Source organism: Anopheles nili, chromosome 3 (genome assembly GCF_943737925.1).
Source record: "Anopheles nili chromosome 3, idAnoNiliSN_F5_01, whole genome shotgun sequence".
NCBI lineage: Eukaryota > Metazoa > Arthropoda > Insecta > Diptera > Culicidae > Anopheles > Anopheles nili.
In genome coordinates, this window is record NC_071292.1 from 31,540,600 (window position 1) to 31,566,755 (window position 26,156).

Consider the following 26,156-nt stretch of genomic DNA (forward strand, 5'->3'; position numbering starts at 1 on the left):
CGAAACATGGCTTCCGTTTCTTGGTGGATTTTATTTCGGTTAAAGCATAAAAAAACACGATATTGAGGTTCGAAAAACGTGCGTAAGCAGCAGTGTGTTGCTCGGGGTAGTATGGGTTGCTCACTCGTGATACGACTATTTCTGTAAATAATCGGTTAAATTTATACACCGAATTTATAAACAACCACTGCTCAGCAACTGTTTGGCCCATAAGGGAAAATTTTGGCACGAAACAAAACCAAATCCACGGCGAACACCAACCTTTTGTGTTGCTGCCGTGGCCCAAAAGCCGTGGAAAAAGAGGTGCCGATTGATCGAACGGAATCGCAATCGTAAATCGATCGAGCAGCAAATAGCCGCACAGCGAGCGGCAAGGCAACAAAGCATTACACGACGCCCCAAACCCCCAAAAGGCACCGGGTGGAATTGTGTGCTGCTCGGCAACGTGCGAATGATGAGGGATGAAGCGATCCGCGAATTAATCCCATCAGGTGCCCACGCAATCCATTGTTGATCCTGCGGACCACGGGTGGCAGATTAGATGGGTGGCCGCTCGATGCAGACATGTGGATTCAGCACAATTTACGACGGCCGCAATTCGAATGTCGCGTTGAAGCCTAGAATAGCGCACTTGGCAATTGGTGGCGTTGAGATGTACCTGTTTATCGCCCTCGGAGGTGTGCTAACAGGCAAACATCCTCCCCACGCGATGGCCACGATAAGCTTATCAGGGTGGTACATTTGTTGACGGCACAATACGACAACTGCAGCAGACAAGCATGTTGCAGTGGAATGTCCCGTGGGAGAGGGGAGGGCAGAAGAGGAGAAGAATACAATGGGACCAAGTGTGGCAACGATTAACGAGAACTACAATCTTGCCCAAGAGTGCCTTCTCAGTTCGGGCAATCCAAGAAATGGATGTATGTGGACGAAAAGCAACCACCCCATCAGATAGGCCAGGTTTGGGTGATGATGTGGCGACACCGGTAGAAGTATCACGTGGTTGGCCGCGACGAGACGGGAATGATAAAAATGGCGTGAAGCTGTTAAATGCGTAGCTTAAAAACACCCCTCCATGGGCCAGTAGATTTTTGTTTGTCAGCAAATATGCTTCTGCGGCACTGGTCCGTTAGAGAAAACCCCGGCATTGCGGATTTTTCTATTAACACTTCCCTGACCGGCCGGGTGTCACGTCCATCGACGATGGAGAGCAAACAGTAAAATCTTGTCGGGTGATAATTGACCGAATGCAGAGAGAAAATTAACCGCGGTTTAAATGACATTATGACAATCATAACACCTTCCACGCGGGTGAAGATGCGCACAAAACGAAGCAATTACAACGCGCTTCGGTGCTGACATCGCCGTAACTGCTCAAGGCCTAACTAACCTCTGCAGAAGGCCACCAGTGAAACCCCGCCAGCAACACGTCACGATGTTCTGCATGAACGCGCCATCGTTTTGGTTCCCTTAGCTTTCTAATTACTCACCCCGGCGGGCTATGGGCAAAAGGAAAAACGACCAAACGCTGCACACTATTGGCTTATCCGCTTACGGTCCAACATAAGCTCGCCTAAAATAGCCTCCAGAAGAGCCAGAGCGAAGGCTCGTACGAGTGCAGAAATCAATTTCGCACACCCACACACGCGACCGCTCAAGTGTCGCATCGAATTCCGATGAACGACGCGTACGCACATCGATTTCAATTAAGCCATGCCAAATCCATCCACCAAACGCGAACGAGGTGGCGCTTCAGGGTCATGTGTGTGTGTGTGTGTGTGTCTGTGGCTGGTGTTGTGTGTTCATCATTACAAAAAAAGGCCGGCGATGCGTGTGCATTGGTGATCGAGGTAGTTCCGTCGATGTTGAAGTAGGGCTAGATTATTCCAGTCACGATTGCGTCAGTAGCAGCAAAAACCAGTTCCTCTGTACAGAGGAGACTCCCGCTGACGTACAGGTAGGTGGAAAATTCTTGACACCGATCGACTGTACGTTGGTGACAATTATTCACAAGCGAATATCGGACCGGCGCAGCATACTATGAATAGTGTGAGAAATCGTAATCAATTCTCGAACTACAGCCATTGCTACAATGCGACGGTGAGCGATCGTATCTGATCATACGATGCGAAATGCGTGTGTCAATACGCGAAACCGACACGTCACTCTACCGGGAATGTTGCTGTGTGATAAGAAGAAAATTGATGCAATTTCGAGCGCTAGTTATCGCCAACGACTTATCGCACCCAAAGCACGATTGACAGGTTGCCAAACGGGTTAGACCGATTTTTGTGAACCTCGTCGTTACGGGGCCGCATGTTCGAATGATGATTGCGCAAATTGCTTGCAATATAGAGGCCCAACAGCACCATTTGTCGTATTAAATTACCATTTAGATAAAGAAAAGAAACTGTTACAAGTTGTATTACCACGCTCAAGTGTGGTTCCTCAGAACGGCTTCTTCTCTCGCGCGCATGGAAGGAGGAAAATGTCGGATCGGATGTCAAGAGCTCCACCCGGCTGCTAAAAAGCAACCCCCAGCCAACGATGTGCGGAGGAGGTGGTGTCCTGACGTTGTGTAATGGGGAAATCTTGTAGGCAAGAAGCGAACATTAACAAAAAAAATAGAAGCAAGCTTTCCCTCGGTGTCGCCGCTTCCAGGCTTTCCTACCGCGCCCGTAATTGGAGAAAACGAAGGGTGGCGGCTTTGCTGGCGTTACGTAATGGGCAACATGGCACATCCCTGGGCAAAACGAAACAAACGCATGTGTGTTGTCGCCTGCGAAGTGACACGCGAGAGCCCGTTGTGTTGTGTGGGCATATCATGGGGGTAGCGATCGACGCAGAACGGGCAACAGTTGAAACACAAAAAGTGACAGCCAAGAAGCAGCAGCTCGCAAGGAAGCGACCTCGGTACGGGTGGGAGAAAATCCTTTTTTACCGGTAAAACTGTATTAGCGTAGCCCTGCACGTATCGCGTTGTGTGCCGAGAGGCGTAGAGAGTACACGAAAACCTCAGTTTGGAAAAACAAAAAGCCCGGGTAGGTGATGGGCCCATCGCCATTGGCCCGAAGCGGTCGCTAAAAGGACCCGAAAGGACAAAATCCCGCCGAAGGGATAGCAACAACAGCAGCAAACAACCACAGCGCAATGGCCACCGAGAGTGGAAAAGCTTATTTTAAAGTCCCTTCCTAAAGCCACTTTCGTTGCCTTTCTTTCATTTTGTTACTTCTTACTTCTTTTTTTTGCTTGTGGGTGTATGGGGAGGACTCTTGGGTTGAAGAAGCACCTCGTCGCGACGAAGCCAAAGGAAGGAAGGAGAGATTGTGTTCATTTTCTTCGATCCATTCATCCCAGCACGCACACCTACGATGGGGCCCCCTTTTACACAAGCCGTTCATCCCCGCAAGGACGAACACGAGAAAGTCCTTGCTCCCTTAACGCAACCGTTTAAATATTCTAACGGTTTTCTCCCATCCGTGCTCCCACACACATACACCGGGGAAAGAGAACACCGAGTGGTGCTTCGCTTTCTCTCTTTCTTAAGCGCACGCCCGCATAACGCGAGACGTGCTCCCGATGGTAATGGTGTGGTGGGGAGGGTGCGGATGTTCTGCTGTAAGCTTTACTTACAATTAGAGAGATGCGTGTCCTTCGACTCTCAGTCCCGATCCTCAACCGCGAGGGTGTATCGTTGCAACGCTTGTTCGCCCAGCTCCACGAGGCTTGCAAATTTAAGCTCAAAAAAAAAAAGAAGAAGCGACAACGAAGATGCCGCCAGAAACGTGTTGGTGGACGGAACAGCCTCCTCACCCTCGTGAATAATTGGAGAGAGAGAAAGAAAACCCTCTCATCTCACCTGTGGAAAGTGAAGAGCACGCTGATGATGTGGAACGATGGTTAAGGATGTCACAACGTGAACCGATTGCAAGGATCGGGCGGAATTTCGCTACAACGGCAAAATTGGATACCGAACGACCGGTGGAAGGGAAGCGAGAGAGAGAGAGAGAGAGAGAGAAAAGGCGTAGGGTTGGACCCGTGGAAAAGGCGATACTTTAAACGCAAGTAACGTTTACCTCCTCCCTTTGCGCGTTTATGATCGCGTTAGCGCAAACAAATGAACGCGAAACCGGGCGCGACGATGGGAGGGAAAATAAAGGACGAACAAAAATGAACGACAAAAACTGAAGGAGATGAAAAAAAAAATACTAAACAACACCCTAACGATGGTGGTTAAAGATCCAATGTCGAATCTTTTGCCGTGAAATGATCCGGACGGAGTTGGCGCGCACGATAACGAGCAATAAGGATGTCGAACGGACGGACGGAAGATGCAACAACGAGAATGGGCGGAAATCTCTCGAAGGAAATATCGTAAAATGTAAAATGCGCCTTTATATTCTTCATTCTTCTTTGGGTTTTACGTCCCGCTATCGCAATAAGTGTGCACAATGAAGTTTTACGTTTACAGGAAATATATAGCACGCCAGCGGGGACTCGTTTGCTTTATTTTTGAGTCACCGAGAACGTCCAGATAAATGTACTTTTTGCATGAGTGTGAGGTCTGAAGAGAGCAATAAATCAAGCGTGAGCTAAAACGTAATATTATGCGGATGATGCTACGGCGCGCAAACTAATAATACGCAGCTATAATTGATATGTGAATGGAAATAAAACCCAACCCAGCTCCTCGCATGATGGTTCTTCCTGTAACATGCTTTAACGAGCTTTTTGATACAAATTCTCTACTTCATCTAAACGAACCCTTGCCCACTCTGGCCAACAATCGACTCAGCTACGCATTGAACTTTGAAGGAAAATAAATCGACGGTTTAGATTTTAAATGCTCTTCCAAGAGCGCGTTACACGTCCTGAAACATTTGAACCTGGAAGGAATTGGTATGGCTGGTATGGTTGAAGAAAATGGAAGCAAATGGACGAGAAAATCGTAACAATCGTATGGGAAATGATGATGCAAAATTAACATTCCACGACGCATGTGGATCGGTGAAAGATCGCTGGTAGAAGGGGCCAGAAAACACAACTTTGATAAAGAAAAATAACAACTTTGAAATCCATAAAAAAGACATACTGCTGAGATAAACCAAGGGACGGAAACAAAATTCATTACATACAAAATCATTCATCTAATATCATCGACAGATTATTTGTGTTTTTTTTTTCATGTTTTGGGTAACGATGGAAACATTCTCCAAACAGGTTCACCGGTGAGTTAGAAACGCGATCGTGTGTAGTATTAAAAATGGTGAGTAGAAATAGTGGTGATAGTGGTGGCGAAAGTAGTGATGAAAGATTCCAGAGATGGGTACGAGTGAGCAGCAGAAGGTAAAAGATTGAAATACCTGTGTTTTGTGCATTTACTAGGGTGACTAAGAATAGCACGACTAGCGTCGAGCAGCGCGAAATCCCTTTGCAATCCATCCTTGAATCCGGTTGATTTTCTCTGCTGGTTCTCTTCCCTGGACTCTCGTACTCGACTTCTTAGGCTGCTGTTGCTTGCTTTTATCGGCACTCGAACACCATGCAACGACGTGTACGGCGCGCTGCACTTCCCGGACAGAGGATACCCTCCTTGGAAGATTGTGATTGTGACCGTAGCCGCGGGTTTTCCTCCGAACGTCGCCGGAAGGTTTCGGGGGTCGGTGTTCGGGGAGCTCCGGAAGAGTGACTCCTGCTACCGGTGTCCTCGCGGGCCTTGCAAGCGTTGGCGCAGGGGAAGTGACGGTACGCCCGGGGCTTCCGTTGCGGTGCCGATGTATGGCGGGTGGTGCAAGGACCTCCCAGACGCGATGTACCTAGGATGCGGCGGTCAAAGCTGATCACACGACAGATACGTATCCTGGCTCTATTTCCACCACGTGCACACACACACTGTCATGTGTCGGTGAGCAGGCAGGGCGGCACGCAAACACTTCCTATCTTCCGCGCGTTGTGGGTGATTTCCTTTCACGCCCTTTACTACACTTCCCACTTCTTGTCGCGTGTTTGCACTGACTTCGCGAGATCGCTTCGCGGGTCGAAAAAAAAAGGATACGCTGCGAGAACAACGAAATGGAAACGGAAAAACAAACGCACTCAAGCACCACGTATGAAGTCGCGCCTTTAACACCACCTTCGAGATCCCAAACCGGGTGTACTCGAGGAACTTAAAGGATACCGGACTTGGTGATTCGATATACACGCCAACTCGGGGCTACACAGCGGACACGATGGGCGCGATTCCACACGCGACTTCCACCTCCTTCTGCTTCACCTACATACAACGCCACCCACGTACACTCGCGCACACATACACACGACACACACACGCGCGCGCAAGGAAACACACACACACGCACACGCCCGTCGAGTGTGTTAGTGGGATTCGTTTGGTTCCACCGAAAGGGCGACACCAGCGAGTCGGTAACTAAGAGCAGAAAATATAAAATTAGCACCTAGAAACAAAGCAGCAGCAAACGCGCCCGAAACAGTTCGATCTGCCCGTCAGGCACGTATCCTTCTGGCTGGGTGGTGGAAAAGATGATGCGCTTAATAGTCGAGGCGGGTGAAGAAGGATACTCGATTCTCGAGCAAACGGTGCAAAGGATAAAGCGTAGGAAAAACGTAACCGATAAGCGGTTACATTTTGCACAGATGCTGAGAATGTTCCACGGCTTAACAGACAGCCAAAACTACCCAAATTTCACCCTACCACACGTCCACTTGGTAGTCTAATCACCCCAGAGCTAGTTTGCCCTACCAGCACCATAATCTTTGCTTGCACTTTTCTTGTTATCCTTTTTTAAACCAAACAACCCTCTCAATCAGGATAATTAAAACCTCAAACATCAACAAGGCATGTTCCGAGTCTTCGATGCGAAAATGATCCGGTATCCACAACGGGAAATACGCTGGAAGTAGAAATCCAAGCGAGCACGTGTCTCGGTCAGTGGAGTGTGGGCTATAACTACTTTTATCCTTGCCCACCCCACACCGAATGTGTCGGAAGGATGAAACGGTACAACAGTAGCACAATTGGCTGAACCCCGAGGGACAGCTCGTTTTTTCGCCGGACTTGCGCCAAGGGGCGCAAGCCGTATTACGGTGGAAGCAGTTTGTGTAATTAATTAGCCATTGAAGGTGGTATTACACGGAAAATTAGACCACAGGCGGCCATCCAGAGCGAGCGAGAGGCAGCAAGAGTCAATCAACCCTGAGTCCTTGTGTTATTTGTTGCACACCACAACACCTTTGGATTATAAGTGGAGCCACAACTTGGAATCGAAAGAAAACACTGTCCTGAGCTGATGCTTTACCCTGGGCTCGGAAGCCAGGGTCTCTAAAGTTAGGGATTCTAGTCCCAGTGTCGGTTTGAAGCGCGCTGTTTGGTTGGGAAGTGATTTGCATTTCAATTCTTCGTTAAATCGGCGAAGGAGGGCAGAGTTTTTGAAATTGACTTCAAACTTGAACGAGTTCCTCGTGACACTGCCGGTAATCTATGGCCATGCGTATCATTTTGTTGAGCACACGGGCGCTCGAAAGCAAGGATTCCAAAAAAAAGCCTCTTCTTCAAAGTCGTCCCACCGAAACGGTGCCACGTTGTGTAACAGCACTGCTGTAAAGGCTTCTTCGATCGGTTTGAATTTGTCCTTCCTTTGCATCAGGCTGGCTAGCTGGGCGCCTGCCATGATTTTGGACGTTACATCAGCACCGTCGTGTACGGTTTTCGCGGATGTAGATGAAAAGTAATCGTAATACATTTTTACGAAAGACTTTAAAAGCTGCGAAAATTGCAACAGTGATTCCATTTGGTCGAATCAATTGCCATTCGTACTTCCCAATCGATTAATAACAGATATTTACACTGCGGATTCAATAGAAACGGAACATGATGTTGAAGCCAATATAGCAACACTTGGACTTCTCGTTCACTGATAACGACCTTGCAGATGAATGCCTTATCCTGATAAGGAAAATGATAATGTATATCCTTGCATTTATACGATTAAAACCACTTCTCTTCTTTAATGTAGGGATTTTTTTTCTACAACATACTACACTTTAATCATTTTAATGAGTAGTGCAATAAATTTACACAAATTTTGCGTTTAATTACAAGAAAACTAGAGAGGTGGGGTATTTTGAACCCACTTCCCTTACACGGCCGTGTTTGTCAAGAGAACTGTCAAAAAATGAGCGCCTTTATTTTGCTACCACTCAGAGCAAAACGCCATTCTCTCTTTCACGCGCTTTCTCTCTCCCTCTCTCTTTCGTTCTCACGCTCGTTAGCTCCAGGTATGCTCCATTTTTTCGCAGATGATTTGCTCATACAAAAAGGCATACTTTTGTAATATTTTAACCCTTGTACGAGCGCCATAACAAACCAATCTCTAAAACTGAAACAGAGTAAGCAAACGGCCACTTGCACGGGTTTCTATTTCTTCTTGTTTGCCCTATCGATGCTTTCCTTTTTCGCGCACAACTTCTTCCACGATCGCTGGTACACAGGCGAGCGCACACATGCCCGTGCATAAACACACACACACGCGGGCGAACAACAAAAAAAAAGGTCTCCCAATATCGATTTTGGTTGCCCACCAAAGAAACTAGTGGAGCGTAATCAAGGGAGAGAGAGACAGAGAGAGTGAGAGCAAAAGCTGCATCAAATCACCCCGCATACAGCTCTGAGTCACGTTAAATTCACTTTAAAAGTCACTTAATGTATTCACTAATTCCGCGTACACCTTTAGCTCTTAAGCAAAGACGATGACGACGACGACGACGGCGACAGGCTACTACGGTACTAAAAAGATGACGAGCGTTCGCTCACGGCTTATATGCACGAGTGTGTACTGCCTACACTGGCGAGCACAGTAGTGGAGATACCGCAGCTCGATTCTACTACCAACACCGCGCCGCGCAACTCCCTGAGCGGACGAACCGTCTGCTTCGATCGACAGTGGTAGTGACGGCGACGACGGCCTGCTGATGATGCGAGGCAGCCCTATGGCTACTACGATGACGATGATAGGCTAGCGGCAGAGCAGTGTGCACTGCTGGTCGCTGGGTTGCTATTATTATTGGCTTTTACGGCCACTCAGTCGCGCTCGAGGCACCACCGACAGGAATGATGAGCAGGGGAACGCAAGCAGATGAACTCGGAACCATAAACCGCCCCCGCGATCCACCCGTCCGGGTGACACAACACTCCCCGTGCTCGTTAATCACCATCATCTAATGGCAATGTCATTTGCGGCCGATGGCAATTCTTCCCCGGGTACGAACGAAGAGCGCTAGGGAAAACACTACTGATAAGATGAAGGACGTGCACAACCATGGTATCCGTGGTACCGCTCGTTGTTGGTTGCTCTGTGCCTTTTTTCCCGGCCCAGGCAATAGCACAACATCCGCAACCCTTTCCCGCAATGTTTAGATAGCGCGAGATTAGTGCAACGGGCTAGGGCGTTGAGATGCTGTAATTCACTGATAAATCCTATTCCTCGGTTGACAGCTCGCGGTCCACCATCGCAACCTGGTATAGAAATTCGCACGGTCGTCGCCGTCGTCACCTGGCGACACTGGCCATTCAGCCACAGCACACACAGGGTGAAAAAAGGAGCTGTTTGATTTGGACAATCACAGGTAAGCCAAATAGGAACGGGAAGCGGATTCGAACACACAGGGAGCACTTTTCCGTGGTAGCCCTGCCGCCATCAACGAACGGCGGGCGGTTTCGTTTTCCGTCCTCACAACCATTGCCTGTCGCAATAGAGGACCGTGGAAGGTGGCATCGGTGTTCCCTTCTTGGCCCGCCTCAACGTAAGTAAGCGCCTGCACTCACACCGAATTTTCTTTTGCACCAAAAGCTTCAGCCTTGACGGGTCAGGGCTCGGATTAAAGAAACGCTGCCGCAGCACAGATCGAACCGTAAACCGAACTGAGGCCCTTTTTCTCACAGCAACCAGCAGCCCCCACGCAGCGAGTCGGATGGAAAACGTTACGGCACTTTCCTGCTGCCGTCCGAAAACACAGTACACGGGGTAGCAAGCCGAGATTTTAACGCATGCGATTTTGCAAACCCAGTTGGTCCAACCTTTTTGCTTGCTGCGATTTGACAGCACACTGACGAATTCGTGCTGTCACAAATGGTCCATCGAGGATTTATGCGCAGGAATTTTGAACCTCTATCGGCAGCTTGCACAGTCAAGTGCGGGATTGATATTTTAAATTTAATTTATTCTATAATTACAGCGACATTTAATAGCTGAACCAAATAAATACAAACAGAATAAATTTTAATTTTCTACCAATCTCGTACGGTACGATATCGTAGCTGGTGCTGTTTATCGCACAAAATGTCAAAATTGACGTCAACGTCGATGGCGGATCACGGTGGTTTAGTTTTCATAAAAAAAAAACATGATTTAATATATTTGAATAACTCCTCATAATGTTTTAACATTGAAGTTTCATGAAATGTACAGTTGAACTAATTGAAAAGTGAATACGTGTTATGTAACAATTTAGTATTATTCTAAATTATAATTACAAATATACAAATTATACAAATATATAATTACAAATATAATTCTTCGATAGTTGCGTAATTAAATTGTACGTAATAAGATTGATTCTTTATGGTTATTTAATTTGATTAAATTATAGTTCTAATTGGTTGAATAATGACATATTTTTAAAATACCCTGCAAAACTGGTCTTTTTTGATTTCAGATAAAACGGAAATATCTCTTCAAAACGCGTGAAAGCCTCTCTCTACCGTGAGAGGTGAGAGTCCATCAACTGTCATTCATGCATTTCCCTTTAGGAACAGCCAACGAAAAAATAAATACAGAGATTAAATTTATAAATGAAATGCTAAAATTAAAACTATACACCCATCACAAATATTTTTGAGCATTAAAATTGTTTTTAACTAGCGAAGCTGATCTCTTGTAATGAGCTCATTTAATTCTTCATGTAGGTACTCATTTTTCAAGGGCTGCTGCTGAACCTGAAAGTGAGGTGAGCTGAATTTTTAACCGTTAAATTTCATAAAAAATCATTTTTACTGCTGCACTTTCAGTTGATATATTTATGAAAAAGGTGCGGTTAAGCATCGCGACGTATTGAGTTAGACTTATATTTAGACATTTACGTATTCATATATTTGCACATTGATTTAAGCTACATGAAGACGTTGCGCTATTACCGCGTGGCGATCTTGGCATGCAAGAGAAAATAATTCTATATCATTTTATCACTAACGATGATATAATGAGGTGTTATGCTGATGAATTTGTTGAGTTTCATTATTCATGTGGTATGATCGGTTAACGAAGACTGAAAATCGTAATTTAATAACGTTTTTAATACTAGCCAAATGGCTTCAATGTAGCTTACTGTACAACAGAATTCAGTTTTCTTACAACCGTTGAATAGTTTACTCACGATTACTAGTTGCTTAAGTACGAAATGACTTTGGTTTTGTAGAAACTTGATTTTGCAATACATTACAAATATGCGCTTGACAAAATCTGTGTTGTGGTACCTGTGAAATGTGATAGAGAAAATGTCTAACGCATTTTTGGCCAGCATCTATTATCTGCTTCTTCAGGTGCTTTCAGTAGCTGTGGGATTTCAATTCAAGTGTGAATTCACATCATGTAGTATTAGAAATTGGAGTCCCAGAGAAGAAGGCACTTTTGTTTTGAATCATATACCAAAATCTGCCAGCATATTGAATGTAGTGAAGCTGAAAGCCTCCTCGCTGAATATTGGCATTTTTTATAACAGAGCCCATTTATCCATAGCCAACATCAGCATTGAAAGATCGGCAGTTCAGAGTGTTTTTTTGCCATCATTTGCGCGAGTTGTAAAGTTAATAGTGAGACGGACAAAACTCAGACAAATATCATTTCAGAAAAATAATACCTCTCTGGATATCCTACACATTTCCAACAGTTTGTTAACTATTGTTCCGAGAACTATAGGTCACCTCATCAAAATTAGAATTGTCACCATAACTGAGGCCCGTTTGAAAACTATCGACTTTAGATGGTTCGGAATGTTTCAACACTTGGAGGTATTGCACCTTTCCAGTAATATGATCAAGCATGTTTATCTTAGTGCGATATCGGAACAACATTTTCCAAGCCTGAAAGGGATTTACGTGCATGATAATCACTTGAAAACCATTGACATGGAAATATTTAGCAGCATGAAGTCATTAGCTTGGTTATATTTAAATAATAACAAAATCGAGCGCGTCCATGGACCAATCGTAGGTTCTACATTAAAGCAACTCCTCTTATCGTCAAATCGCCTAACGGAACTAGATTGTTGCAACTGGAATTTAAGCTCGTTGACATCCTTTGATTTAGAAAAAAACAAGTTAAAACGATTACCAACATGCTTGAGCAGTGCAATGCCGATTATAGATACCATAAACGTAGGTTCAAATGAGCTCGAAGACGACGGGTTTTGGAGCACAATAACTTCCATGAGAAGCTTGCAGACTCTTATAGTGAAGCATAATAGTTTATCGAATGTGAACTTAACCAACATTACCGTCCAACTTAATTCGCTCGATTTGAGTAATAACAAATTACGCAATTTGACCATCCCTTTGACATCGGGACCACTCTACATCAATGTAAAATGCAATTATATTGACGAATTTGATCTTCCCAGTATGTCCTCTAATATTAGCAAATTAGATATGATGTGTAATCCAATGGATTGTTCCTATTCAAAAATGCAAATCATTGGCATGAATCACTCCGAAGCACAATATAGTATTTGCAAAACAAATGGCTTCGGTGAGCACTGTTACGGACCAAGTTGCATACCATTTTCGTAAACAACAAAAATGTGAAAAAGAACATAATGATTTGCATGTAATGCTTCACTAAGTCAAAAAATTTAGACCTTTAAAGCGTAAAGAGTTTCAAATTTATCAAAAAAATGTATTCCAAGTGCAAAGCGCAAAGTTCAAAGAGCATATCGAAATTGATTAACAATTTACAAGAGTAAAAGCTTATAGTATCTACAATACAGAAGCGAAGAACGTAGCAGAATAGCATTAATTTTGTGTTTATTTAGTTGTCATTTATTTTGAAAACCTCATACTATGATGACGATTGACTTTTTTAATGTCGTGTGGTTTTAAAGAATTGTAATGTTGTGAATACATTTATGTTTTAAAGAAACATTTTTATGTCTGTTTCATTCTTTATCTCCAATGTATCTATTCTTATTTATCTATTTCAAGATTTCACTATATTCATACTGTCATCATTTCACTAAATCTCTACTAATTCTTGCTTGTTTTACTACACCTATATTTATCTTGAACTGGCCAAACAGGTTAAACGAGCATATTGACGAATCCAACTGTATATCGTATTTCACTATTCACGTCTGTGAGCTTCTGAACCGGTTCACTCAGTAGGCGCGCGAGAGCGTTACAAATGTCATTTGTAACAGCCGCATTATTCAATTACAATTATATCGTTGAATTTAATCTTCATCGTATGTTCTTTAACATAAGCTCGTTAGAAATGAACGGAAATCCAACAGATTGTAACTATTCATTACCGCCAATCAGCGGTTTAGTTGATGGATATCATGCCGCATAGCGGCATAGCATTTGACAAAAAAAAGGGTCGATAAACATTGTTATCGACAAAATTTATTCGTCCCGTAGGATACACAAATGAAAATAAAACCTCATGCATGTGGTTTTTTGTCGTTATTTGAACTTTCTTTTAATTTATAGTCCGTATGTGCTCCACATGGTGATAACACTCACAGATGGATTACTTTATCGCATTCTCGACAATAATTCACCACAGTGCATAGCAGTAAGTGTCTATTGTAATGTAGCATGTAGTACACTTCGCTTACATTCAAATATTCTCAAACAAATATCTACAAAAGAAAGATACACCACCTTATTGGAATGTGACAAAAACATAAGTAGACCGACCATATGTTTTAGCCAAATTCACATCAAAGAAACAATCGAAAACAGTCTTTATAATACGAGCTAAAAATGTAGAAACATGAAATAGAAACTAAAGAATTTTTTACTATATACAAATCGTATCAAACTGCGATTTTGTACTGTGAGCTCTTAACTATACATCTGCAAGAAATGTACGATGGAATGTAAGCATAAATAAATCTCCGTGAACCGACTGTATTCAGTTCTGTCCTCTCACCAACCAATCGAACTCCCATCGGAGTTTTGTGATGCAAAATGTAACAAAACCGATTGCTAGTACACGTTAGGGTGCAATCTCTCTTTAGATTGATGCGAGGAAAAGGAACCAATTTTTACAAATGAATAAAATGATGTACCGGTGTTAAGCTAAGGCTTTCCATGAGTTGAATATTTCACATAGCTGAATAGTCAGTTCTACGTACGGGGGAGGCTCTGGCGAGCTTCAAACCCGTGTGCTTTGGTTTTTTTAATATTTTTTTCCATAGCAGCAGCGTCGGAAAATTACTAGCGAATGTGGTAAAAAATTACAGTAACGTTGTCGTGAAATTGCGAAGCTGATGTGGGAGCAGATGACAGATGAGAGCGTTTAATTGGGCGCTCGAGGCATAAAAACACGTGTAAACTATGCAGAAAGGATTCACAGCACCCGCATCTTTTGCACATCTACGAAGGATATAGGGCCATCTAATCAGCCACATTGGACGATTAATATGAGAGACGATATTTCATTGAGAATTTGAGATCACGACGAAAAGGTAGTACCTTAGAGGTGGTGCAATATCGCATGAAAACGATGGCAGCAAGAAAGCATTTGACAGACAGGCAAACACTTTACTTACTGGGGCCAATGATGCGGTTAGCGTGATAGCCAGAAGCCTTTCGTGAGCTTTTTTTTGTTGATAGAACATACGCCCGTTGAGAGGCAATCGCAATGGGCATTATAAATCAAATTATATTAATTGCCTAGCAAATTCCAACCGGCAAGTTACTATATTTCGGCTGTTGTTATAGCTGGTCTTGTGGCGAAATATCAATAAAAAGGATCTCAATAATAAAAATAGGAAATAAGTTAGGGTAACGTCATTAATGTTAAGTAGTAGAATAGTTAGTTTAAAGTAGTAAACAAGTTACTAATAAGTTGTCATGGTTTCACAAACCACATATCACGTTATTGTCAAACCACATATCACGTTATTGTAATATACCAGTATGGGAAAACTACTCTAGATTTCCAAAGATCGCCAGTACGATCGAGCCCGTGGCAGCCCCACCGGTTACGCATATTACAAGCTGTATCTCGTGTTATTGATCCAAAAATGAATCGTACCTACGTGTGATACTTGAAAAATAAAATTAATATATAATGTAAGCCTACTTTAAAGTGACTTTAAACGATCTCTTACCAGAATGATATGAAATTGCATTTTAACAGCCTAATAGAAACTATATAAGTGAATATTCATTTCCATTCTGCAAGTAATGTATCCGTTTGTTCATCAAATACTAAGCGGCAATAGCTTAACAATGCGCATAACATGGTGTGTATTGTGATTCCAATAGCAAGAAATAATAGATTTTCTAACGCATTTGTGTTTAGTGTCCATTTTCTGTTTCTTCAGGTGCTTGAATCAGTCGTAGGATTTAAATTCTCGTGTTCAATCCAATTGTGTAGTATAAGAAACTGGAATCCCAGGGAAGAAGGTACCTTTGTGTTAAATCACGTGCCAAGGAATAGGGATATGATAAGGTTAATCAAATTGAAAGCCTCATCGATTGATATTGGCCTGTTCAATGACCAACTACCATCTATAACCATATTCGGCATCGTAAGATCAGAAATTGAGAGTGTGTTTTTACCGGCAAATGCGCGAATCCAAGAATTAACATTGGAACGAACAAAACTCAGACATATATACTTCCAGAAGAATAATACCTACTTGGAGAATCTTAGGATTACCAAATGCTTGTTGAGGACTATTCCAAAATCTATAGGCCATCTGACAAATATTAGGGATGTAGCGATACTCGATACACATTTGAAAATTGTCGACTTTGAATCTTTGGAATCATTGCTGCATTTGCAAGAACTAAATTTAAAACATAACAAGATCAATTATCTCCATCCAAGTGAACTGTCGGGACCGCGTTTTCCTAGCCTGGTTGGGATTTACCTGCGAGGTAATCGTTTGAAAACTATCGACATGAGTGTATTTAGCAGCATGATGTCATTAAGTTGTTTGGATTTAAGTGAAAATAGGGTAGAGCACGTTGAAGGAACAATCGCGTCTTCTAACTTGACGGCACTCCGATTATCGTGTAATCGTTTAACGAAACTAGATTGTTGTAACTGGAATCTAAGTTCCTTAACGTACTTCAAGTTGTCGAATAACAAGTTGAATAACTTACCAGCATGCATGAGTGTTGCAATGCCGGTTATAGAGACTCTAATACTCGATTTTAATAACCTCACCGACGATGGGTTTTGGAACACAATAGCTTCCATGAGGAGTTTACACACACTGTCGGCAAACTACAATAGTCTGTCCATTGTGGACTTAACCAACGTTAAAGTTCAACTAAGTTCATTATCATTGCATAATAACAAAATACGCCACTTGAACATTCCTTTGACTACGGCACCATACTCTATTCTCGTTGGTTGCAATTTTATTGAGGAATTTCGTCTACATGTTATGTACTCTAACATTGGCTTGTTAGATATGGAATGTAATCCTACAGATTGTTCCTATTCAAACATGCAATACAACAGCTCAGTCATTGAAATAAACTCAGAAGAACGACTTAGTATTTGCCAAAAGATAGATATCAATAAGGAGTGTGTTGATAAATGCATTCGGACCAGTTTCTCGTGACCCATCCATCAAGTACCTAGCTATGGAAGTGAAAACCAGTTTTTACAACACCGTATTTTAAATAAATTGTTTCATATTTAATTTGTTGTTCTGCTTTTTTGTAAATACTTTGATGTGGTAATGGAAACATCGAAACATCTGTTACACTTTCTGTTCAAATTACTTCCTGTATCGGTATTTGTATTTTACTCCGTCCTCAAGTTTAAGTCAACTTTGTTTTATTATCATCAATCAACTTAGACACTGCTTAGCCATCTTTTACTTCTTCTTAAATGGCTCAACAACCGGTGTGTAAGGTCGAGGTCTGCCTTGCTAAAGCTTTTCATGACATGAAGATTTCAGGTAGCTGGAAAGTCAGTCCTGCGTGTAGGGGAGACTTAGTGGAGATTTGGGTTAGATTTTTATTAATTTATTTTCTTTACTACCATTCAAGAAAGACGGAAAAATGCTACACTTATGTTAGAGTGAGATGATGACAAATATAATATGACAAAATTGAGTCGCAGAAGAAGAATAAGAACTAGGATAGGGTCCATATTGAATTCGGTCGTTATAAACATACTTGAACAATTGTTTTAGGTGTTATGAAAAAAGAGGCAAAAAGTAAATCTTTCAAGGATATATTATGTGGCTCTCCACTCTTTGTATTGAACAGGAAAAACCATGTTAGCTTAAGTTAAGTCAAGTCAAATTTTATCTAAATTTGTAAATAATGCTGTTTTCTGAATTGGTCTAATGGGTTTGGTTTTGTAGATCGAAGTGCATGCATATGTGATCATAAAACAAGGCAATAAACTGTCAATCATGTGGCCGAAAGAATACCAGCAGGGTATCCGAGAAAGCATGAAGTGATTCACGAAATAACGTTGCGCTAATTCCCTGGCTAATCAATTATTCGCCTTTTGGCTTGTTTAACACTATAACCAAATACGAAAATATCGTTCGTTAAAGCATAGTCACCATTAATAACACAAGTGCAAACGTATTTAATCATGTTTAATGATGATTACGTACAATTAAAATTTTTCGTGTTCGGAAATGATGGAAATTAAATTAGCTTGAAACTAAGCATGGACTTGCAAACATGACATGAGCTTCGTATTTGAAATTATTTCACCGATAATTTTCGTATGTCAGAAGGCAGGTTGCCACAGTCAATAGTGCACAACGCAAATTAAACAACAAATCAATGATTAACCAGCAGATCAGACCGTAGATCGTGTGAAGGATAATAAAACCCGTTTACGTACAGGGTTGACACAATACTAAACAAAAAAAGAGAGTTAAACAAAATTGTTACAGTCGAGCCCTTAATTTAGTCATCAGTATTCAAAAAGATATTAAATTAGCAAAGCTGCATATAATGTGTGTAATTTGCTTTCGAAAACAAGCATGATCGTGGGATACTATGGCATACCATCTAATGGCTATGATTCAATACAATTTGATACAATTCATTGCGTCACTAATAAGTAATGGAGTGATGACGACAATGTCTTATATACTGATTATAAGTGCTCATTTGAGATTCAAGAGTGAGAAGTAACCGACCACTATTCAAAATGGTATGAAATCGCATTATAATAGCCTATTTGAAAAAATATATGCGACTTTACTGAAGATTCACTTTTATTCAGAGAGTAATCCATTCGTTCGTCGTTAAATTAGGCGGATATAGTTTGATCGTGATAGGATTTTCTCGTATGTTGCAACAATGTGCTTAACAGGGTGTGTATTGTGATTCCAATAATATGGGATAATAGATTTTCTAACGCATTTGTGTTTAGTGTCCATTTTCTGCTGATTCAGGTGTTTGCATCAGTCGTGGGATTTCAATTCTCGTGTACTAGTAGTAATGCTCAATTATGTAGTATTAGAAACTGGAATCCCAGAGAAGAAGGTACATTTGTGTTGAATCACGTGCCGAAAAAAGCTGTTATGATAAAGTTAATCAAATTGAATGCTTCATCACTCGATGTTGGCCTGTTCTATGGCAAAAAATCATCGGTAACCATAATCAGCGTCACAAGATCTGCAATTCACAGTGTGCTTTTGCCATCATTTGCGCGTACCGAAGAGCTAATAGTGGAACGAACAAAACTCAAACATATATCCTTCCAGGTGAATAATACCTATTTGGACAAACTTAGGATTACTAAATGCCTGCTGAAGGCTATTCCAAGATCTATAGGCCATCTAAAAAATGTTAAAGTTGTTACTATACTCGATACAAAGCTGGAAATTGTCGACTTCGGGTCCTTTGCTATGTTGCAGAACTTGAGAAAGCTCGATTTAAGTAGTAACATGATCAAGCATGTCTTTCAAACAGCTATGTCGGAAGCACACTTTCCTAGCTTAATAGGGATTGATCTACAAGGTAATCGTTTGAAAATCATTGATATGAATATATTTACAAGCATGAAATCACTACGCTGGTTGTATTTAAGTAAAAATAAGCTTGATCGCGTTGAAGGACCAATCGCGTCTTTGAAATTGAAAGATCTTCGATTATCGAGTAATCGTCTAACGAAACTAGATTGTTGCAACTGGAATTTAAGTTCATTAACGGACTTCATTTTATCAAATAACAAGTTGAAACGGCTACCGGTATGCATGAATGATGCAATGCCAGTTTTAGATTCCCTAAATGTTAATTCAAATGAACTCACAGACGATGGTTTCTGGAACACAATAGCTTCCATGACGAAGCTGTATTGGCTGTCTGCAAGCAACAACAGTCTTACGAATGTGAATTTAACCAACGTTACTGTACAAATTGGTACTCTCTTATTAGGTAGGAACAAAATACGCTACTTGAGCATTCCTTTTACAATGCGACCACTTTTCATCGACGTGAGATGCAATGATATCGTGGAATTTGATTTTCAAAGTATGTCGTCGAACATGAGCATGCTTGAAATGAACTGTAATCCAACAGATTGTTCGTATGCAAAACCGGAAATCATCGGGTCAGTAAATAGTTCTAACTCTGAAGAACAGTATGGTATTTGTAAAAAAGTAGACGATGATAAAATATGTGACAAAATGTGCAATTCCACCAATAACAAAGATACCTCATCTTCATAAAACTGAATGTAAAATATTGTACAAATCTCTTTGCAAATGATGTAGTTAGAATGAAACATATTAAATAGTGCAATGGTTCTATTTTATGGGATAAAAATCGAAATCTTCTAGATTTTCAAAGATGGTGTGAACGATCAACCCTCCGGTATGAGAAATGCGCCCGTCAGCGTAATTGACCTATACGCCCGTGAAGAATCCATAATATTACATGGCGACCGTGGCGCCCAAGGGTTTTAATACTATACTGTTATGATCATATGCATGTAAAGAAAAAAATCAATACTTTAGGAAACAGTTTGCATATCCTTTCTTTATTTGTTATATTTTACTTCATCTTGAATTGAGCTGTTTAACTTTTAGCATTTTTCCGTTTGTTTTATTTGCTCCCCACTTACTAAGCCATAAATGATCGCGTATTCTACAGCTAGGTACCATATCTTTCTCCCTTTAGATTGATGCAAGGAAAATTAACCAATATTTGCACATGAATAAAATTATGACTTGAATGTGGCATTTCTGTAACAATAATGGGATGCCTCCTAGCAAAATAGAAGCGTAATGGCTGAAGTGGGAACATTATTCGTTCATGTTCCTTACTAATCAAGGTGCAGTATTTGCAAATAAATAACCTTTGATAAGCACTGTTATGGAGCAATACGTATTTGATACTCTTACACGGGTTAAAAAAATTATAATAATAAATCGTCATACAAGTCATCGTTCATCGTTTTTAATGATCGTCTGTTCATGTGGGTGTCCTTAAAGGATTTGTCACACTCAAAGCTTTTATTTCGACTTTGACAACAACATGCCAGTAGAGGTTCCTTAACTAAAGCTTTCGCTGCTTGTGTGGTAGGTTACTGAAAATCAATCAAACAAAAATCACCATTTTTCCGTCGTAATACATCGATTGCAAATCAGGGTATATACTCCACAAATTGATCATAACACAATCAACTTTACATTTAATACGATGTGGTACAAAATTTATACAATTCAATTCGCCAATTACTAGGTTTATTTGTTACTAACGATGAGGTAATGAAGCGCATTGCTGAGTTAAGTTGAGATTAGTTGAGTTGTTCATGTGGGATACAAAGGTGACTGTTAACGATCACTTTCCTAAATGATATGAAATCGCATTATAATAGCCTAATAGAAACTATGTAATTGATACTTTACTTAAGATTTATGGGCAAGCAATCTATTCGTATTCTGGAACACGGTTCACTCCGCTTACATAACGTATTCATTGGAACATTTATGTCTCGATTGAAATACATAATGGATAAGCATTAATTTTTTTTGATTTCAACAACTATTCCAAAGAACATGATTTGGTTTTTATTAGTATGCTGATCCAAAAGAGAGGAAAGTTTGTGGTACTATTTTATGTATTAAGATCATCAAATTAATCGACCCACTTTCAAGCCACGAACGATGAACTGAACGTCCGACGATTTTTGTATCTATTATTGTTTTCAATAATGTCTCAACGTATCAATCGATATAGCATATACATAAACGAGTGTAGTTTTTAAGGTCATCAGTTAGCTGAAAATATAAAAAAAAACTGGTTTTGTGTACCCTTTTATATTTAAAACGGATTTTCATATACTTTTTTATTTCGATAGATTCGTTACTATATTCTTTAGTCTTCGGTCACGTTTCTACTGGAGAGAAGCGTTGGTCTTCACGTAATGCTGCAAGGATTTTGATTGATTGCTTGTGATGCAAAAAATCACGGATACTGTTCGAAACAAAAGCTAAGGCAAATTGTAGCATAAGCTTTACTTGCGACAATACTTTTTATTGTCACTTAAATTTCACATATAATTTATTCTTTCATTCAACGGTCTTAAAATACAATGGTTTATTAGTTTTAAGCAGTGCCATCTTCATATAGTATTCGGGAAACATAAAGCAGCAAAAACAAAGAAAAACCACAAACGGACGATAATGCAATCTAACGGACCAAACGCTCAATACGATCGTATCCGATGCAAACGATCCAAAGCCATGTGATAGGTAGCCAGTTTACGTTTTCTCGCCATTTCGTTTACGTTTTTTCATGTCGTACGACATGCAAACGAAACTGGCCAACAGAAGATGGCCAATCAAATTATTATCCTTCGTATAGCTACAATTGGCCAAAGACACACTGCAGGGAACATTGCGGATTCCGTTGCGCTTTAGCGTGCCATTTCGATGGTAGGAATAATAGACATCTTCCAGGAAAGATACAGACCACGAATTAGATTGGGGAATAGCGCTCACGTAATATTGCACTTCGTTTCGACGTCCCTGAGGGTTTGTTTTTGTTCATGGTTGATAGGAAGGTGTTTACCAAGTAGGTTTGGCTGGAAGGAGCAGAGTCTCTCGATTGTTTGCAGATCAATGACAACAAACTGCTTAGGAAGACTCCCGAAGGAAAAAAAATGGATGCAGCAAAAGGTGGCTGAGAATTCATTTGTTGGAAATATTGATAATGACCATGCGCCTCCATCAGCTAGGCGCCTGCTTCGAATAAAGAACTATGGAATGAGATAGTTTGACTAATTACCTAACTAAGAAATTAATAGTACATTAATTTATCAGTTTAAATTGCTTTATTTTTCAGTCTTTTATAAACAATCAGCGAAGGAAATTTCATCTTGTAATGCCATGAGGCTTTGGACAAATGATTTGAATTGACGTAGTTTGTGCTATTCGTTCCCAGATGGCGTTAGTATTGGCTGCTAAGCTCTGTTGCAGTAGCGTAACGTCGAAAGCTTTAAACATAATTTTGTATCTAAAATCATCATCATAAAAAACAGAAAGAAAACGTAAATAGCGTGTTGTGGTACCTTTACTAATATGAAGCTATCATAATTTTTTAAAGGTTTCTTCAAAGCTAATCCCTTAGGCCGTGTACTGTACAGTTTATGTCCCGCATTTTTCCACAGTCATGCATCGTTTCCATTGACATTTTTTGTTGTATTGTTTCTCTCGCGAGTGTCTTTTTAGTTGATACATCTAAAACATCTTCAATTTTGGTATTTTGATTTTGTCATTGACTTGATGTCTACAATGGAACAACATTTAAAATGAATTTATTAATTCGTTCATCCATTCATTCTTTCATTGAATCAACATTTTCGCAAAAAACGCTTCCCTACTCTAAGGCTCATAAAATTTCACGAACCATCGTAGTGTTTAAAAATGTCCGTTGAATGTGATGAATGGAAATGAAGAATTTTTGATCGCAATAAATTCGATGAATTGTACCTAATTTTGTTCTGAGCCCTTCAATTTCCAGCAAAATTGAATGACTCGGAAAACATGCCTAAAATTGGACGCGATAATTGTGGGATGTGATTCAATTATCTAAAAGCAGAATGCTGTTGTATTTTTGTCTATTCGGAACCGTCATAGAAATTGAATATCACGTATCTTGACGCATGAGTCAATTGACCTAAAAGCAAATTCCAAAAGTGAATTGTGAGTGTTTGCTTGTACGAAGAAGAATGTTGAGTTTTTTTTACAGTCACTCAATAAGGGTTGCCTATTTGCGCGATGGGAAAATAACAAAATGTTTCAATTAGGATTGTTCAAAAGGATGTTAGGGATTTGATTGAAAAGTAAAGCGTTTAAGATGAAAATTATGAAAGTAGATCCGTAGCTAAAACTTCGCAATACTCTCATAGTTCCTAATAATATGCTTATTGATGTATGCAATATGTATTTATGTAATGTAAAGAATTATTTGAGCTTTGAAGAAAAGAAATTTAATTGATTACAAACCCATAATTTTTCACGAATACAAAAGAAGATTGCTATTATGATGCGTGTTACGATGGCAATGTACAACAGAATTATGAGTATCAAAGCATTTAAAAACGCCTTTATGTCTGGCCATTGATATTCCCTCCCTTCACGGAAGTCATTCCAAGCCATTGTTCCGCCCAATGATATAAAACTCTCGAAGCTCACCGTGAATTCGAAGCAAACAAATACGCATATTGAGCACCCACAGAAAGGGCAACTGTTTGGACAAAATAAAAATCATCATAATTTTACTCGCAAACCACCGCAATCGTAGCATTTTAAAGCGATTCAAATTACGGGCCACCATCGACCGAAATTTTGGTCCACCAGTCTAGCAGGGTGACTGGGTGATATTGCAATTTTTTCTCTTCCTCCAAACCATTATCTCGTAGCTGCTGCTGCTGGCGTTGTTTGCCTGGTCTCGGCCCATCATCATTTGCCCGATAGGTTTACGGTGTAATCACGCTAGCAGGACGCCGTCGTCTGCCGCAGCGCCAACGCCGGCTCCAAATAGTCCGCGAAGCTCATAAAACTACTGATGCAACCCCGGGCGGGCGAATGCCGGCGAAAATCACTTTTGCTTTTTGCGATAACCCCTCGTCCACCCTCGCTTATCCTACCCGCGGCTGCGAACTCTCGCCAATGTTCGAGAGGGGCATGAAAACCACTGGCGAAACAAAGCAAAAAAAAAAAAAACCAACCCCACACAAAAAAAACAACCCCGAAACAAAAACGCGGCGGCCCTCGAGGCGAGCGAGATTGTGAAGATCGCAGTTTGGCGCAATTTTACAACCTTCCATTCAATTCGGTTTCAATGACGCAAAATTTCTCACCCAACCACCCTCACCCCATTCCGGAGGGTGGGAAAAGCTGCAAGCGGCGAAAGTCGGCCGCGCGCAAATGGCGCCCCTTTGGGCGAAAGATTGGCAATTTTCTACCGCTTTTCGCTTAACGGGTTCCGTTCTCGTTTTCCAAAGCGGCCAGCGTCGCAAAGAGGGTTTGTTTCGAGCTCGTCGTTCCCACCGTCCTCACGAGGGTGAGCTAGAAATGGGTCCTTCGAGGCTCGGTTTCTTTGATGCACTTGCGCCCGATGCCCAACGCGCACAAGGCTCGCGTTTTCTTATCCGCCCGATTGTGCCGCACCGTTGGCCGATCTCCGGCAGCCGGTGGTTGATAGGAATCGGTCGAAATTGTTGTGGACACATAGATCTCTTTATGGTGCTTGCCGGGAGTCAGGCATACAAATTTTCGGGGTGGCGCTGGTTTTCTGCTCGTCGTACGCGTGCATCGGTGGCCAGCGGGCAAACGGGCACACTGTACTCGGAGTGGAAACTCTGCTCACTTTTCCTGCACAACAGAGACTGGGGAGCAAAAAAAAAAAAGAATCCAAAAATGAAATGGAAACTGCTTCACCGAAACTCGTTACACAGCGTTTTGGGAAGGCCAACTGAAGCAGCTTTCCTCGCCCATTTTGGTTGGTCCTTTTTTTTTTCCTCCCGTTCTTATTCATCTTTCCCGCAACATCTCTGGAAGCTCGTGGCTCGAGAGCACGCTGCATGAAGCGCCCATTTTTATTACGCCATCGGTGTGGCGCACCCGGGTTTCAGCATTAGCGGAATGAACAAAACCGGCGTCCAAGCCCGGAGGTCCCAGACGAACCCGATGGACCCGCCGAGCGTTTCGTTTCACGCGGCCCGTTTGTTTCAGTTGACCTCAAGATAGTGAGCGAGAAAAACGAAAGAGATCCGGACCCAACGGGACGGTATTGCATCCGAACAATGACATGATTAAAATTGCTTGCTTCTAATCCGGCTCTTTGGTGGGGTTCCTTTGCATCGGCGAATGGCTGTGTGTTTTGGCAAATATCGGCAACCTCGCTGCGACAGATTCGGGTGTGAGTGTGTGCATGTTGTTTGAGAAAGGCAAACGAACCAAAAAGAAAGGAAGCAAGAAAGTATGTGAGAGTCTCGAACAAACGATCGTCCTTATGGTGAACTGTTTGTGCGCTTTTGAAAAGCGCATTCGCTCACGCAAACCTTCCCCCGGTTTGCTCGATGCAGTTAATGACAGTGCAAACCGCCCCATCGATTAGAGGTTGGAATGAAAACCAATGAGTGTACAGGAGGGAAAAAAATCGGAATTACGGTCACTTAACTGCACGATCGACGCTACCGCCGTTGACATGTTGCCGCATTCGAGCACCGGAAAGCGCACGCAGAGGTCGTCGGGTGAAATTGTTCATTTTCCGCGTCCAATTTCATTGGGTGCAATTTTCCTAACGGCTGCGGGTCCAACCAAAACGACCGAAAATCGCGAACGGAAGGCATAGCGAACGGCGAAAGGAAAGCAATGCGGCTGCCGTTTCTTGGTGTGGTTTTATTATT

General features: G+C 41.6%; 4 protein-coding genes across 4 annotated transcripts in view; 3 read left to right on the forward strand and 1 right to left on the reverse strand.

Annotated features, from left to right (window-relative positions):
• Positions 1-6,402, reverse strand: part of LOC128727098 (uncharacterized) — a 45,222-nt gene extending 38,820 nt beyond the window's left edge. The window contains exon 1 of the mRNA XM_053820965.1: positions 5,364-6,402. Within this exon, the coding sequence (XP_053676940.1) occupies positions 5,364-5,442 (79 nt within the window). The 5' untranslated portion in view covers positions 5,443-6,402. The remainder of the gene's footprint in view (positions 1-5,363) is intronic.
• A 5,701-nt stretch (positions 6,403-12,103) lies between these two features.
• Positions 12,104-12,859, forward strand: LOC128724077 (prolargin-like). Its single transcript, XM_053817841.1, has one exon. It carries the CDS (start codon positions 12,104-12,106, stop codon positions 12,857-12,859), a length of 756 nt encoding a protein of 251 aa, XP_053673816.1.
• Positions 12,860-14,155: 1,296 nt separating this feature from the next.
• LOC128724079 (uncharacterized) lies at positions 14,156-16,394 on the forward strand. The gene is made up of 4 exons (XM_053817842.1): positions 14,156-14,169; positions 15,678-15,752; positions 16,161-16,321; positions 16,384-16,394. The coding sequence occupies exons 1-4, from the start codon at positions 14,156-14,158 to the stop codon at positions 16,392-16,394; spliced, it is 261 nt and encodes an 86-aa protein (XP_053673817.1).
• A 2,422-nt stretch (positions 16,395-18,816) lies between these two features.
• LOC128724080 (protein phosphatase 1 regulatory subunit pprA-like) lies at positions 18,817-19,573 on the forward strand. Its single transcript, XM_053817843.1, has 3 exons — positions 18,817-18,885; positions 19,000-19,485; positions 19,550-19,573. Exons 1-3 carry the CDS (start codon positions 18,817-18,819, stop codon positions 19,571-19,573), a joined length of 579 nt encoding a protein of 192 aa, XP_053673818.1.
• The last annotated feature ends 6,583 nt before the right edge of the window (positions 19,574-26,156 follow it).

What these genes read in the sequence shown, in the direction of transcription:
- LOC128724077 (XM_053817841.1), top strand. Translation starts at nt 12,104, where the DNA reads ATGATCAAGCATGTTTATCTTAGTGCGATATCGGAACAACATTTTCCA.
- LOC128724079 (XM_053817842.1), top strand. An exon ending in AGGAATAGGGATATGATAAG is followed by an intron (nt 15,753 to 16,160) that starts GTTAATCAAATT and finishes GCGTTTTCCTAG; the next exon opens with CCTGGTTGGGATTTACCTGC.
- LOC128724080 (XM_053817843.1), top strand. Translation starts at nt 18,817, where the DNA reads ATGATAAAGTTAATCAAATTGAATGCTTCATCACTCGATGTTGGCCTG. An exon ending in TCTATGGCAAAAAATCATCG is followed by an intron (nt 18,886 to 18,999) that starts GTAACCATAATC and finishes ATATCCTTCCAG; the next exon opens with GTGAATAATACCTATTTGGA. An exon ending in ACAAGTTGAAACGGCTACCG is followed by an intron (nt 19,486 to 19,549) that starts GTATGCATGAAT and finishes ATGAACTCACAG; the next exon opens with ACGATGGTTTCTGGAACACA.